General features: G+C 37.8%; 1 protein-coding gene across 12 annotated transcripts in view; it reads left to right on the top strand.

Moving 5' to 3' along the window:
- The window catches only part of TSC22D1 (TSC22 domain family member 1), a 130,946-nt gene that overhangs the window by 32,904 nt on the left and 82,376 nt on the right, over nt 1-15,666 (top strand). For 2 of the 12 annotated variants that reach the window (XM_050947670.1, XM_050947726.1), the window contains one exon: nt 11,200-14,697. The exons of 5 other annotated variants lie outside the window; for them this stretch is intronic. Coding sequence is in view for 2 of the 7 variants with exons in the window: in XM_050947726.1 (XP_050803683.1) it covers nt 11,200-11,203 (4 nt within the window). In the remaining 5 variants the exon portion in view is untranslated. Of the gene's footprint in view, nt 1-1,562; nt 1,758-2,424; nt 2,495-3,787; nt 3,901-4,076; nt 4,186-4,829; nt 5,447-11,199; nt 14,698-15,666 lie in introns of those variants that run through there. 5 more of the 12 variants (XR_007773562.1, XR_007773563.1, XR_007773564.1 and 2 more) reach the window with 5 other exon arrangements.

Raw genomic sequence — 15,666 nt, 5'->3', positions numbered from 1 at the left:
TGCAGTGTGAGGCTAGAGTAGTTTTTAAATAGTTGGCAAATAGGAGGGTATTTGAACTAACTGCATTGAACAGCAAGGAAGAGTGTCGCCTTCCATCATGTGTGCATGGGAGGCCTGAGTTAAATCACAAATGCCACAACACTGATGCCAATATTTTGACTAATCCTCAAAACTAAGTAGAGCCCTAATCATACAAGAAGCTCCATATAGACAGAACCTTAAGCCTGCACAGAACCTCATCAGTCAGTGGTGCTCTGCCTAGTTATTGGGCTCTGCCAGGATGGAGCATATTAATGCAAACCTTTGGACCCAGTTCGAGGCAGTGCCACAGAGTCTTAAAGAACAACATTATTTCTAATGTTTAATAATTAAAGTTTAATGATTAACAACTTAGAAATTATGGAAAACTTTCCTTAAAAAAAAAAATACAGTTTCGGCTATGGGACTTTTTATCATTTAATAAATGAAACTAACTAAATTGTTAGTTAGAGAATCTAAAAACTCCAAGGAGTTCATAAATGTATAAAGGTGTTAACTTCATACTGCTGCAAAATATTTTCACTTGTGTTTTTGTATTTAATGTTAGCTGCCTGTTTGAGGTTGTGTGAACTGTTATAAGCCTGGATCGGCGTAACATGCTGTCTTAGCAGTTGCTGTGTGATTCTATCTAAGGAACCTCTTGCACTGTGACTTGTAGAAAATGGATGCATGCACTGACATGTTTGTTGCAGCATAACATGTCATGTTTATTTACTATACCTGAATACTTGAATGTAACCCCAGTCAAGTTCCAGGTTAACGCATAGTAGAGCAGTGTTTCTCAAACTGTGGTCTACGGCCTATGGAGAGTTGGCTGTTGTCATTTCTAGCTGCTAAAATATGTTAATGCTTTCCTTATAGGATGATTTAAAGTAAGCAACAGCTACAGTGGCTACATGGGTTTTAAGAGATTACAAATGGGAAGGGATAGGGGTCTGTGTGGTTGTGAATGACAGGGAGAAGATGGTCTATGAAACCAACTCTGTCCACTGTGGGGAAAGTTTGAGAATGCTTATATAAAGTATATGCTAATTGAAATACCAAAAACGTAAGACACAGAAAATATCTGTTTTCTTTAAAGAATTATGCTCTCTGGTAGTTATAACCTTTTTTTTTCCCCAATTGAAGTTAGTATCAAGGTTCACTACGTGTTCCGTAAACTTTTAACGTGAGAGCAAGATAATTTGCCTCAATGTTTAAAAAAAACAAAAGTAATCAGATAATTTAAATGTACACATTTATTTTTTTAATACTTCACTTTAATAAAACTTTCCACTGTAAACGTGGTTGAGGTTAAACATTTACCTCCCTTGATAACTGATTTGCTAGATATTTTTACATGTAAGTGTGTATGTAAGCAATATGATCATTTTGTATTTTTATACTTCCTTGGGTTTGAGAGACTTTTACAACAGAAAATATTTTAAAACATAAAATTATTTAATAAGTATGTTTCTACTGCGTCTTTCTCATTTTCTCCTAATTTGCTAAACTCTCTTAACATGTGACTTGGATGAATGGAGAAATGACTTCTTCAGAGGCAGCAGCGAACATTTTTCAAGGAAATTTCTGGCACCCTTTTCCCTAGAGACTGAAAGCATCCTTCATGGCAGTTGCTTTTAATTCAATGTGGAACACACCCCTCACCCTACGAGACTGTGGAACAGACTGTTCAAAGGTTTGAGAGCAAACACATACTTGCTGTTGGTAATGAAAGGCAAGCAATTAGTGTTTATTCTTTAAAATATAATTATGGGGAAACAAACAACAAAGCAGCAGCAAATTAAACAGAGTTAACACCACTTTCAGAACAGAGTGGAGAAATTTAAGAGATTTTAATGTCTAATGGCAGTTGTTAAAAGATCATAATGCTGTGTCGTGATATTAAGGCATATTACTAAAAAGAGCAAACTTCTGATTACAGTTAGCTGAATACTTGAGACTTCTGAAAGCTACTGAGTTTACATTGTACCTTCTCTGTAATGTATTTGAACTGATTGAAGTTGGCCCCTAAAATTAATTGCTATGATGATTTTTCCAGAAAGGTCAGATGGGATGGAACTTTCCAAATGCTTATCATCCACCCTTTGTTTCTGTTTTTCAACCATCTCATAACTATTGTAGTGGGTTTTTTAAATAAAGTAGTCCCTGATTCTGCAGCTGTATTAACACAGGCAGATGCTTGCAGCTGTGCAGAGTCTCACTGATTTCAATTGAATTCCGAAGGAATGTAAGTTTGCCCAACAAGATCCCATTGGAGGACCATAGCTTTATTTGGTACCACATACATAAACAAGTTGTATGCTTGTCTCATGGGGATTGTGTGTACTGCATTATTTTATGTGAAATGCACAAATAAGAGGTCATTGCTTTTTTTTCCCCAAGTATTTCCCTGCTGAACTGACCACTTGAAAAAAACATTGAGGGAGTCTTGATCCTAACAGCTGGTCTTACAGTAAGTCACTTTTTGGAACTATGGGAACTACGATGTTGACCATCTGATTTAAAGCGTTAAAGGAAGCTCAGAGGTACATGAAAATATATACCCTTGGGTTGCAGGAATTGACATGAGATGGTTATTGCTAATATAATTCTTGTATAGCAAAAAAGTAGTGACAAACTATATAGTTTAATTGGCTAAATGCTTAAGGGATATCCCGTTTAATTATCATTAAGAATTATTAAAAACTTTATCTGGGCAAACAGCTTGTTAGAGTAGCTCAAGTTAAAAATTATAATAATTCTAATTTAAATCTTTCACCACATAAAACTTGTCCTAACTTTACAGCCTCAAAACATAACCTTGGGCATGTGCTGGTGATTGCATTGCAGATACTTAATGAAGCAAAACCTATTTCCCATAAGTTAGCTTAACGAGCTGAACCTGAGTTGTCACATGTACCTGCATTTGCTTGCTTTTTTTTGTTTTAACAGCACTTTCATGCCCAAAGCCTATATTATGGGTTCTTTTTTTTACTTTGGAAGGGACAATTCAATATACATTCACTGATTAAAATAGTCTACCTACAGAAATGAGACAGAGGGGAACAGCTCAAATATCTTAGGCTGGGATTTTTCTGCACTTCGTTCTAGTTTCTTTCACTTTATTTGGTGGTAGGTAGGAAGCTATTACTATTAAAACTATGAGGAGAAAATATAAAGTAGATCTATAATTTACATGTAACATACACCTAAATAAGGAGTTTCTAAATCTTAAGTGTATCTTCTAGAGTTTGTCTCAAAACATTTACTTTTAATGCAGAGCTCTCCCAGTGCAGGTTGTAATTTTCATTTTAAAATTTTACCCTGCAAGAAAAACATGGAGTCAAAGAACCCTTTCTAGTCTTAGTAGCTTTTAAATGTCTCACTGAATAGTAGCCCTTCACATCTGATATGGGGAGCTGGGATTACCTTCAGAATCTTCAGATAGAAGATTTTAAATAAATTAATGTAAATTCATATTTTGAAGCAAGATCAGCCTGTAACTTAGTTATATTCTTAAGGAAAAATAATTGAAATAAAATAGGTCAGAAAATTAATATGAAGCTCCAAAGAAAGTATTTGGCAAACATAGTTGTCAAGAATTCAGTTCAAAGGAATCTGTGCATGCAGTAATCATGCAGAAAAATGTTCAGATAAATAGAATAGTCTTTGTGATCAAAAGGGCTAGTAGTCTGTTGCATGTTTGGTTGGGTGCTAGAGGGAAGCATTGTTTTCTCAAGAGGGAAGTTCTTTTTATCTGCCCTAGACCATGTTCATTTTTGTCAATCAAGACTTAAATGAAGGAGAGGGTCCTGTGAGATGCATAAAACCATCTAAAATATGGTTAATCAGACTTTGAAACCCACATCATTAAGAGGGGTAAGTTTGGTTTTTGGTGCAAATGTTGTTTTTTCTATGTTTTATAGTTCTACAAAAGTAATGAGCCTAAGGTAGAAATAACTGTATGTGCGTGTTTGTATCTGTTTTGTTTGATTTTATATGGCTTAACTTTGTTCTCTGTAAGTAACCTAAAACAAGTGCTAATATTTCAACAGATACAGAATGACTGAGTCTAACATTGCACACTGGTATGCCTGTGAAGAGGCATTACCAAAGTTAATTATGTCTAGTGCAAATGCTGGGAGGTCTGACTGAGCAAAGCAGGTAGGTGAAAGATGCTTGCATGGAGAAGAGATGGAGGGCAAGTGAGTGTAAGAAGTAGTTTTATTTAAAAGAAATAGAAAACTCTGCCTGAATTGAGTTGGTGAGAATTTCCTTACAAGGAAAGACTAAAACAAGAGGCACTCAAAATATTTCGTCTTGTTTTAAGTCATATTTTGGGGAAAATATATTTGGATATTAATTTCTAATACTACAAATAATTAAAATATACATAAATTTGGGGATTTAGTCCAGTAAGGAAGCTTAATTAAATCAAAGAACATTCTGAGAATGTTAAATGGCTAAATTATTGCAGAACCACTTCAAGAATATTCAGTACAACTGAATATAGCTTCGACTGAGTTCTGTGGGAAGGTCATCAGCTTTACTTTATGTACTGTTAATATCTTACATGTGTAATAAGCTGGGTGAAATCAACAACTTTTAAAGTGTGGCTCTATTCTGAAAAATGACTAAAAATTGAACCTTCTTACTAGATCTTGGGCCCTGATTCTGTAGTACATAGTGCATGGGCACACTGCTCATTTGCAAGCTCAGGGCTTTAAATTGTTCCCCATATGTATTCAATCATATCTGCACACATTAGACTAAAATAAGCTTTTACCACTTTGTACTCCTGTTTGCAGAACCAACACAACTATGAGAACATCAAGAATCTGCTTGTGCCTCAGCAATAAGATTAAGTTCCAGTTAGGCAACTGGCATAACTGAGCGCCCAAATCAGCTTCATCCTTTATTACTGGTAAAGACAAGGAAAGAATCTAGCTTAAGTCTCATATTCCAGGCTGAGATTGTGAGGCTGATAGGAAACAATCTTTTCCCCTGAAAGTTGAGAACATTTGACATGGAACACAATAAACATGGAGCCACACAATGCCGTCAGTGAGTTTCTTTTCAAAATAGGATAGCACTTACATTTTTGGGTGAATGCTACAAAAGTAGTCTATTTAGGATTCTTTCTTTTTCGTGCATAGTGTGTAATTCTCCACTAGCATTAATGGCAGTGATCTATATTTACTGAGAGTAGGATGATTATATCTAAGGGAGACAAACTTTCTTCGCTTTTTGCTATATATGAGTTCTCCAGAAATTACCAACATTAGAGGAGAATCATAGAGAAGAGCAGGCGTAAATACCAAAGGAAAATAGAGTAGCAAAATGTCATCTACAAAATTCAATTTGAAAAATGCTGGTTGCCTTATTGGAGTGATTACCCTTCACACTGCTCATTCATAGCACAAAAACTTGGAACTTGACATAAACAGAAAATTGGTTGAAAGACTAGAGAAGGGTAGGAGAAATGTGAGGATTCAGAGTATTGAGTGGAAAATCAGCAAGGTACAAAATATTTGAATGTTTTTTTAAAAAACACATAAGCTAATTGCAGGTATAACTGAATCAAGCACTGAATTCTGAGAAGTAAAATGAAAGCCCCTATTAACATAAAGAAATTGCAAGTTTTGCGCAATAATTGGAGTATGTTAAGGATATATATGTGTATACCTCCTTTAAAAACAAAACAAAAAAGCCACTATATCTTCGTTTGAAAAACAAATTTTTTTTACCAATTCAAATATTTTCCCAGAACCACTTGAGGCTTAGAATTTCCTGAAAACGAAAGAGGGTAATTTATGTATGTATTTATTTATTTTACAGTGGTCTTATTAGTGCCAATGAGATCAGACTATTAAAGTCTGGTTTAAAATGCTTTGTTAACTAGGCTGCTGAAGTTTTCTGTCAGCTACACTTGGCATATAAACTTTGAAAGGAAAGGAAACAAAACAAAAGAAACAATTAAAAAAACCCAACTTTGATAGCCCCTTCTACTAAGGATTTTAAAATATGCTACCTGTAAATTAAAATGAACTTTAAAAGCGAGATTTTTGGACCACTATATCAATGATGTGGTATTTTTTTTAAAAAAAGCCAAAATTATAAGTTTTATCAAATGACTACATTTATGCATAATAATTCTTTCATTAATTATTTGTTATAATCAATAATACATGATTCAGCCTCATTACTCGCATGCATTTACTGCTCCCATGCATGTTCTCTTGACTTTAAAATAGGCAAGAGAAATATACTTCAGATTTGTGCAAATGTGACCCAAAAATTGATTGGTATGATGGAAACTCTGTGAAACTCTTAAATTAGGATGGTCATCCAAGGATTGAAAACTGCACTGGCCCAGGATGTGCTATATTCAGTGCTAATTTAATCAAATAAGTATATTCTAATCTGATATGGTCCACATCATTTGTGGCAGAGCTCCCAAACTGGTGACACAAATACCCTGCTAGAACAAAATGGTTAGAAACCAAAGCTTTTTACAAACTGGAAAGTTGCAATTCTGAGCATTCTGATGGTATATAGCATTAGTTTCTTTTCATGGTAGTCTGTGTGATAGTTGACCTTAAAATCAGCTGTTCAGGTTATCATTTTGCTTCTTTCTTCCTCCATTGTAATGACTGTTATCTCAAGAATTACTGATTCTAGAAACCAATGTTTTATGCCATCAAAATCTATTAAGGCCAGGACACTTACACTACTGATTAGTCCAGTGATCAGAAAGGGGGGGGAAATCATTTCTTGGGGTCTCATCTAGTCTCGCCTGTTGCCAATGTGTGCTTGTTCTCACAGTACATTTCTAGAACTTCATTCAGTGTAATTTAAATGTCTGAAGAAAATGTGCCATTCACCTCTTCCTGTGGATGACTATTCTATAATCTAGAAGATTTCCTTGTCAGGACATTTTCCTCAATAAACTAAATTTCATTCTATTGCTCCTAATTATATCCCCTTCAATCACCTTAAATTCCTCTCCTTGCTTGATGTTTACACCCTTCAGATGTTAGTTGTTCCTTTTAGTTGTTGCTTAGCTAAGGTGCACTTATTTAGTTTCTGTATTTTTTCCATGTGTCCATTATTCCAGTGTAGATAAACCGTTAGATTGTACATTTTCTGATTTGAATCTAATTTTATTTCCTGCTCATATTTTCTACCTCTCTAGATCTCTTTATCCTTTTTCTTTTCTCCTGCTATTTGCAATACCTCCCCATTTAATCTCTCTCTATTTCATTAACATTTGGTTTACCTTAACTCCAAGATCATTACTGAAGATGTAAAATAAGATAACCTCACTGATTCTTGTGACCATCCCGAGGGAGAGTCAGGATCACACATTAGGTTTAACTATTTGAGACATGTACAAAAATAATTTGCTTTTAAAATATATTAAAATTGCTTCTGTGAGACATTTTGTGCCAAGTTTCAGCCTTATGCATGTTTTGTTCAGCTGCATTATAAAACCTCTCAAAGTAGGTTTGTAAAGGAAATGCTAACAGACCCTTAATGTAGCTACTGTATTGTTCAAAAGCCATTTTGCCACTCAACTTTTAAAAAAAAAATCAGTTTTTTCCATAATTAGGGTCAATAGCCAACAGAACTCAGTGCCAAGCAATCATTATGATATGCCCATTGTTGTTGTTTTAACAATTCACGTATGTTTGATGTTGGTGCCAAAAGAAGACATTTGGTTTGCCAGGATTTAATCTGTTGGTTTGGTATTTGTGTACATGATTTTGAAAACAGCTTTTTTTAGCATAGGCAGGTCAACAAATCCTGTAGTGGGTTTTCAGCCTACTTGCAGTCTTGGAAGTAGAACCAGACCTGTCAATAACTGGAAGTAGGATAAAAATCTCTTCTCCTATGGAACCTGCCCTTTTACTTTAGCATCTGTAGCTGCAGATAGGTGGCTCATATTTCACTGCTGCAGATGATCAGTTACATTTTTAAACAAAGCAAAAGAATTCAGTGGATCTAGAGAGCTAAAATACATCTGGTTTAGCAGCTGGGTTTCTGGAATTAGACCTTTGCTGAGGTACTGCAGCAGTGTGCAGTCTGACAAATGCTGCTGTCATCATGGCAAACAAAGAAAGAAAGGAAACGGGAAGCTTTTCTGCTTATGCTCCTCTCTACTTACCAAATTCATCTCTGGGGATTTCTGTCTGTTTTCCAGACAGGGCTTCCATAGTGGTTGTGCACAGTCTTGTGTAGGCCTTCTTTGTGGGGTTCTGAGCAGAGCTATGAAAGATAAACAGTTGCCACTGTCTCCCTAACCCCAAGAAGCACTGAGTGACAGTTGATCCTCTCCTGTTGGGGGCAATAGAGTGAGGCCAGCTCAAACAAGGCCTCAGAGGGAGCTGCTGCACTCCCAGAGCCCTCATCAACAATAAAAGTAGTTAATCATGTGGAGCAACAGCTTTGCCTCTTGCCTCTCCACAAAAGGATGTGTAAGGAAGAAGACCGGCAGGCGGTACAGCCGGTGGACCAGACAGAAGGCAGAAAAGGGCACCATAGACGATCAGTCTACTTTTTAAATCTGTCATGTCCATCTACCAGAGACCAAGTCAGCCTGTGTTTCCCTGATGGGGTTGTAACCAGGGTGTTCTCTCTCCAGCGAGGAAGAGCCCAACACAGTCCTCCACATCAAAGGAATCGGCAAATTCTTTTCATAGTAAAGATCTACCCTGCTGGCCTAAGCACATTCCAGTATCTTGCATCTTACACTGGCCCTCATGAAAATAACTCAAATAGGGGCAAGAACATAAACTTCCCTGGATAAGCACATACCCCAAAGGTAGAAGGAACCATGTCTGTGTCACGCCTAAGAGGAATTCAGGTGCATCAGAGCTAGATCTTTTCCCTCTGTCCCTCCAAATCTGAAAAAGGGGAAGCAGGAAAAAGGAAAGGCTAAGTAAAAAGCACCATCCCACAAGCTTCCAAAAAGAAGCTGAAGAATCTAGCTGTCCCCAGCCTGGCAACACATCTATATAGCAGACTCCAACCAGTGTGACAGTAGGTGTTCAAAAGTCCTATCAGAGTGTATGGTAGCCAGAACATACAAACCAGGAACCCATCTTTCTGTTCCTGAGTCCTCAAGAGAAACCTATGCAAACTTGCGCGCTTTTTATCCTTTCCAAGGGAGTTCTTATGTGCACTGAAAGGCTAACCACTCCTTCCTGAGAGACTCCAGGGATCTGAAGGTAGGTTCCTGCCTCAGAGAAAACTACAAGGGGATGGGCCAGGCCTTCGCGTATGTCTGCTTGCTTTATGTAGCAAATTCTTGAATGGGTGGATTGATTTAATGTTTGGGTGCACTCCTGCTTAGCACTGAGAGAATTTGGCTGGGTTCAATACTGTGGAAGTTTTATTGTTTGTGTTTTGGATGCCTCTTTGGACTCCCAATACCTGTCAGCCAGCACCAGGGACTCTCAAGACATTACATGTGATTCTCAAGACATTACATGTCGCTACTGTTGTGGAAGGTGGAAGTGCAAGCAACATCTTCTAGCAACATGAAAACTCTTTGAGGAGCAAAGTATTTTCAGTCATCAGATACGACCAGTGAGACTCTTTTATTCACCGTGCAATACATGAATTATTACTTTGATTTGTATTATTTTTATTTGAGTATTCAGCTGTCAAATACAATAGCAACAGAAGTTCTATCCCAAAGAGCACTGCATATACTACCATTTTTCTTCTCCTTTTCCGCTCCTATCCAGAATGATGTAGACTGTTAGAGAAAGCAAAGATGATGAGATATTAGCTAAGAAGACCCCGCTGCCTGGACCTGATCAGTATCTTGCTAGGTCAGCTACTTTTCCTCCAAAGCAGGACAGACCCTTTTTTCCACAAGGACTAGTCATGCATAAGGGGTCAAGCAGACTTGAGTAGGCTGCATCTGGCTTTTGAGAGGCAAACCATAATTTAAAAGAGAGAATGCTCAGCCCAATTCATGTCCACCATTTTAATCTCTGGAAAGAAGTGAACCAACATGGTGGTGGTAAAATTCAAATATTCAGGCAGAGATCATGAAATTCGACTAAAACAGTGCATCCTCAATTGTCTACAAGATTACCTTGCTATCGGGGGGAAAAAGCTCTCACGTTAAACAAAGTCTTCGTCGTATTCAGTGTTGAAGGTGAATTGATGAAAGAGGTGTAGGATCTTTCTTCATCTACAAGTAAAGCAACTTCTTTAGAGCCACCTTACTCATTCATGTACTTCAGGTACTTGTGTACCTCAGTAAACAAAAGCAGACTCAAGTAAATAATGAGGCATATATTTGCATCCTCTTCAGCTGCCATGCCCCATCACTCCAGCTACACAGTGCTGGTAAAATCTTAATGATCTATGGAACTTCCTGTGCTAAAGAATAGGCAGATTAATTACCTGAACACTTGCTTTCTTCAGGTAGTAAAGCTTCACAGATCCAGCTCCCCAGGGAAGAAAAATTGGTCTAGGAATGCAAAACAATAACACAGGGATTGCAGAGGTTCTTGTGTTTTTACGGTAGGCATGATGTGTAGTTACAAGTACACAGTACCATATTAACTGTTGAAGCTTCCCAACTGGTGGGCTTTCAGGAGAGGAAGTGAGTTTTACACTGCTGCCAGTGATTGACAGGTCTGATTCTGCAAGTAGAGAGGAAGACCTTACTATTAGAGCTGTGGACTAGTACTGCTAAGAAAAGGGGGACAATTTAAAGGAAACTTCCAGGTAAGTATAAACACCTTTTCATCTCACAGCTTCTTTTTGCCTAATCTTGTGGAGAGCTGTTCATTGTATTGCAATAGTAGATACTGTGATTATAATTAGAACTTGTCAGAAAATGGAAGGAAGAATTGTGGAAGTTCAGTTTTTCTACAAAATTTGGACAAGGTCAACATTTTTCTGACCAGCTCTATTTGTAAAAGCATGGGGGAAAAAAAAAAACTTTCTGGACAAAAACCTCCTGTGCTTGGTCTTAGCCTACTGGCAATTTAAAAAGATTGTAGACATTTTTTGACAAATCAGAGCATTGAAAAACCTGTAAAGCAGCTGTTGTTCAGAAGGTAACAAATACACTTCTCCTTCCCCTTCAGTCTTACCTCTTCGTTCTGGAATTATGGAGTCATGCCTTAGCCTTCTGCTTCATTCTTTTTCCAGCTGACCCCCCCAAAGCAAAAGGGAAGAAACCAACAGGAAAGATGATTGAAGAAAGGAAGAAGACAGAATCCAAGAAATATCAGTGAGAGTCAGTTTCAGGCAGAAGCTCCCAAGTTGCAGAGTCAAAATGAGATTTCCTTTGGGGAAGGATCTGCTTCCAGGATTTGCTTCTCCCTTGTTCCCTGGGTAGACACTGAATTCTTGAACCCCCCCCCCCATCAGTGTTGCAGGTAGGTAGAGCCCACTTGGGGATAGCCGCTTGTATTGCCTTCTCAAGTGTGGAGGACTGACTTGGCTGGTCCTTTGCCCTTTCTTCTTTGTTGCCCACCTTTCTAGACTGAGATAGGAAGAGCTTCTGGCTCAACAGATTTTTGTGAGAAATAAGGAAGGCATTTCTCTCCCCACCCACTTTGCTGTAGTGTGGAAAGTTTCCTCTTGAGGGGTTTGTATGTGCACCTCATTGTCTCCAACTCCAAATCAGTACTGCTTTGTGCTGTAGGCTCTCATACTGCTCTTCCTCTCTCCCCTCTCTGTACAAAAGAGCTGAGATACTATGACTGTGGAAACCATGTAGGCGGACCCAGACACTCTTTTCTCTTAGCTAGGGAAATCTGATTTACTAGTTTGCGCATCACTGGATTTTGCAATTCCCCTGATACTTTGATTTGCCTGTGTGAGTACAATGAAGCAGGGTGCCAGGGCAAGAACGTTCACTGATCAAAGGAGATGTTGCTGACCCCTCACTGTAGCTATGCCAATGGCCCAGAGAATGATTTTAATGTGAGGTTTTTTTAGTAGGAGCTTAACTGTAGGCTCTCCCTTCTCACTTCACGCCACATGCTGCAGCAGCAGCTTCTCCCTCAGACTGCCCACTACCAGACCTCCCATCTCCATCTGTGTCGTAACTGAGGCAGACAGGCTGTTGTGGGTGTCTCCTGGCTGTAACCACAGAAATCAAACCTCCAACGAGCAATGGAATTCTAAGAAGGCTTTTGCAGCCTCAAAGGTCCAGGCCCCTTTTCCCCAGTCCTTCTTTCATACCAAGAAAATTCAGATAGAACTATGTTGGACTCAATACTACCCAGGTGGATCCAGTGGCTCTTCTCTCCCTCCTCACTCCCCAAAAATTGCTGCATGAACTTTCAGCCCTTTCAGTGCCATGAGCCCTCAGTGGAAGACCTTGAGGAGGGCCTTCTAAGATTCCAGACAATGAGACTCTATTCTTGAATCTTGAGCTTTCACAAGTAAGACTCCCTGACACAAATTGGGTTATGGAAGAGGAGGCGTTTGGTTTTTTTTTCTTCCAGATCATTCTGAATCCTTTGAGACAGAATATTAGCTGTCTTTGGGGTGGAAGCCCAGACAGACTATAGCTGTTTGGAAATAAATGGTCATTCAGGAGACATTCTGGTCCCCTGTAGTTCTTCATTGAAGTGTTATGTGGAATGTTTATTTGATCTGGCCCCTCTTACCTTGCTGCTCCAGGGTTCACGTAAATACATCGATAAAGCTTGCAAGTCTCCAGCTGTACTACCGTGAGCAGATCTTCAAATTTCAGATTAAGTGAAGTTGGGCCTCATCATCCTCTGCATAGGAGACCTCAGAGGAATCTGTGAAACCTGCTTCTCTTGTGTTCCAAACACTGCTGCTTTTATATGACCAACTCCCACGCCCCCACCACAACCTCCCCTTGCACTTCTGGTTCAATTTCTGTAACTATAAAGTATATCTGTAAAGAAAATTTATGAAAAATAATGGATTTATTTAATCAGTTACTCCTTCTCTGGGTTTTTAGAAAAGAGTTGAGCCCAAACTGTCAAAATGCCAAGATATACAGTATTGCATGTTTGAAATTTCTACAAATTGAAGCAAATTGTTAACTTAAATTCAAGTGTTTTGGAGGGCTCAGAGAAAGGCGGCGGGAGATATATTCAGTGTAACTTGTCACCCTTAAGTTTTTTTGGGGAAAGCCTGTTCTGTACATAATTAAAATCAGTATGTAGCAGCTCTTTATAAGAGAATTTCTATAACCAAATTCAATTTATTGTGGTGCCAGATCAGCTGAGAAATAAGTAAGTGTCTGGCATTACTTAAAGCGTATTACTGAATGTCATAGGCAAACGATTCTGAAGAACAAGGTTTATTTTTTGAGTTTCAGACCCCAAAACTAGTTTTGGAAATTCCTATAGGGGATTAATATTAGCCTTTACCAGTAGTGGAACAGCATCTCCTCCGCCCCACCTCCCTAATGATCTGCTTCTGGCAATTGGAATCAACTAATCAGATGCTTGTGCCACCTTCCACTTAGTTTCTTAAATCAGTTCACCATGAAACATGTTTAACTAATACCTAGATCTTTCATTAAATTAACCAGCATACCTAAATTACCTAACAGTCTTAACACAGTCCCCAGGCTACAGCTTCATGGCAGTTGTGATTTCTTTATTATGTTGGAATGCATTTCAGTTGAAGTATATTGTCTAAAAATAATTGTTTAGATAGTGCTGCTTTAATACATACTTTTGTAGTGAGACATTCAGAGGATTTACTTAAATTGGGTCCTTTCAGATTAAAAAATCATTCATGTGGCTTTTCCTTTGCCAAGAATAGCTATCAAACTGCTTATTGCCTACATCTTGATTTCTGCTGTAGTCAGTCTGTAAAATACACAAATTTATAATTTAGTGTTTTTTAGAAAATTGATAAAATGTTTGTTAAAATATGGGACAGCAGTAACTGATTGAAAATAAATTTATTTAAACTGATTTCTTTAATCCACTAACGCAATTGTGTGGTGATGCCATATAAAACTCAGTGTGGTAAATCAAAAGTGAAGATGTTTAACTTTTCAAAGTAAGACAGCTTTGTTATGCATATTGAATAGCTTATTTACTATAGGTACATTTATTTTGACATTTTTGCATGCAGAGATTTAAAATCCAATTGTAGAAGTTACTTTAGAACTTCAGGACTAAACATCTTTAAATCCAAGAAAAGGGCAGCATATGTGATCTTAAACACTGGTGTTGTAAGTGCTGAATGAGGACCTAAGTATGTGACTGTTTCTCATTGATCTAAAGTTAAGCACATGCTTAAGTGCCCTTCCTGAGTAGGCATCCTTCTCTGAATTGAGGTATTAAATAAAGTTATTTGGTGAAGGATAATCTAAATTACTCTGCACATCTACTGAGAATTGTTTTAATAGTAGTCTCTAAAGACATAATGTCAAGTTTTAAAAAAGCTTTAAAAATTACTTAGCTCTATTACAACCCCTTGGAAACTTAAAACTATCCATATTTAAAATTTATTTCCATTCATGAAAGTAAATTTTTTTGTTAACACTTTTAAAAAATAATACAGTTTTTTGTTGGTATTTTGATACTTCTGCTGTATGCACCAGCATTGTGTAATGTACTCTGAAACCTGCAGCTTGTCTCCTGGTGTGTTTTAGAAAGGTGTCTATTGATTATGTATTATCAAATATTAATAAAAGTATTAAAACAATCTGTTTCCTTATGTTTATATTATATTTCAGATTTTCACACATGTTCAGAGCGGGTGATCACTCTGTCCAACTCCAAAATTTCAGGACTGTAACAAGAAATCCTACCTTATGATGCTAGTGTCTTATAGCCCAAGCCCTAGCAGAATGTCTTGGGACTTGACTCACCTCTGTTTCCCTGATTTGATTTTTTTTTTTTTTTTTTTTTTGGCTCAACTTCCTTAAGTCTTAGAACCACCCAATCCCAATTATTTCTCCTTTGTGATCTCTACCTTCCTTATAGATGCCTGCTTCTAGCAATTTGTGATCCTGACTCTTGTCCTGTTCAGACTTCCGTCTCTCAATCCATCAAGAAAATCCTGACTGTTGGCATCTCCCTCTCCCTTCTTCTGCAAGTCATAACCTGATCCCTAAAGCTGTCCCAGTACACCATGAAGTCCTAATCTATTCCTCCATACCTTCTATCCATCCTCTTCATTGGCATTGAGAAAACACATTATCGATGTTTACTCCAGATCTCTTGAAAGTGTCTGCTGGAGATCTCTCCCTTCCTTACAATGAGAAGTAACTGCTTAGGGGGGAAAACACTTCTGGGGCTCCATATTCTTTCTTATCACATATGCCATCTCAAGTTTGCTCGGTTTACAGTGAAATAGATGTTGCATATCTGTCTTCCATACAAATTTACTCTGACTTCTGAAAATCAAGTTGGGATCTTCCATTTTCATGCTTAATAGCAAGTAATATGCTGAAGGTCAAATAATACCATCTATTACATATCTGCAATTCTATTGACAACAAAAGGGATGCCCACATGTAACTCATAGAAGGCATAATTCTTAGGAAAGTAGCTTTCCACAGGTGGCACTCAGAATATAATTTGACCTGCAGAACTTTTATCACTGAGATGTGAGAGAGCCCAGCTTGACTTTGAGCCCAGTGTGAGATTGAAGGGCTGTCGTTTT

This window comes from Gopherus flavomarginatus, chromosome 1, assembly GCF_025201925.1.
Source record: "Gopherus flavomarginatus isolate rGopFla2 chromosome 1, rGopFla2.mat.asm, whole genome shotgun sequence".
NCBI lineage: Eukaryota > Metazoa > Chordata > Testudines > Testudinidae > Gopherus > Gopherus flavomarginatus.
The sequence above is the reverse complement of the archived record's forward strand: the minus strand, read 5'-3'. Positions and strand labels throughout refer to the sequence as shown.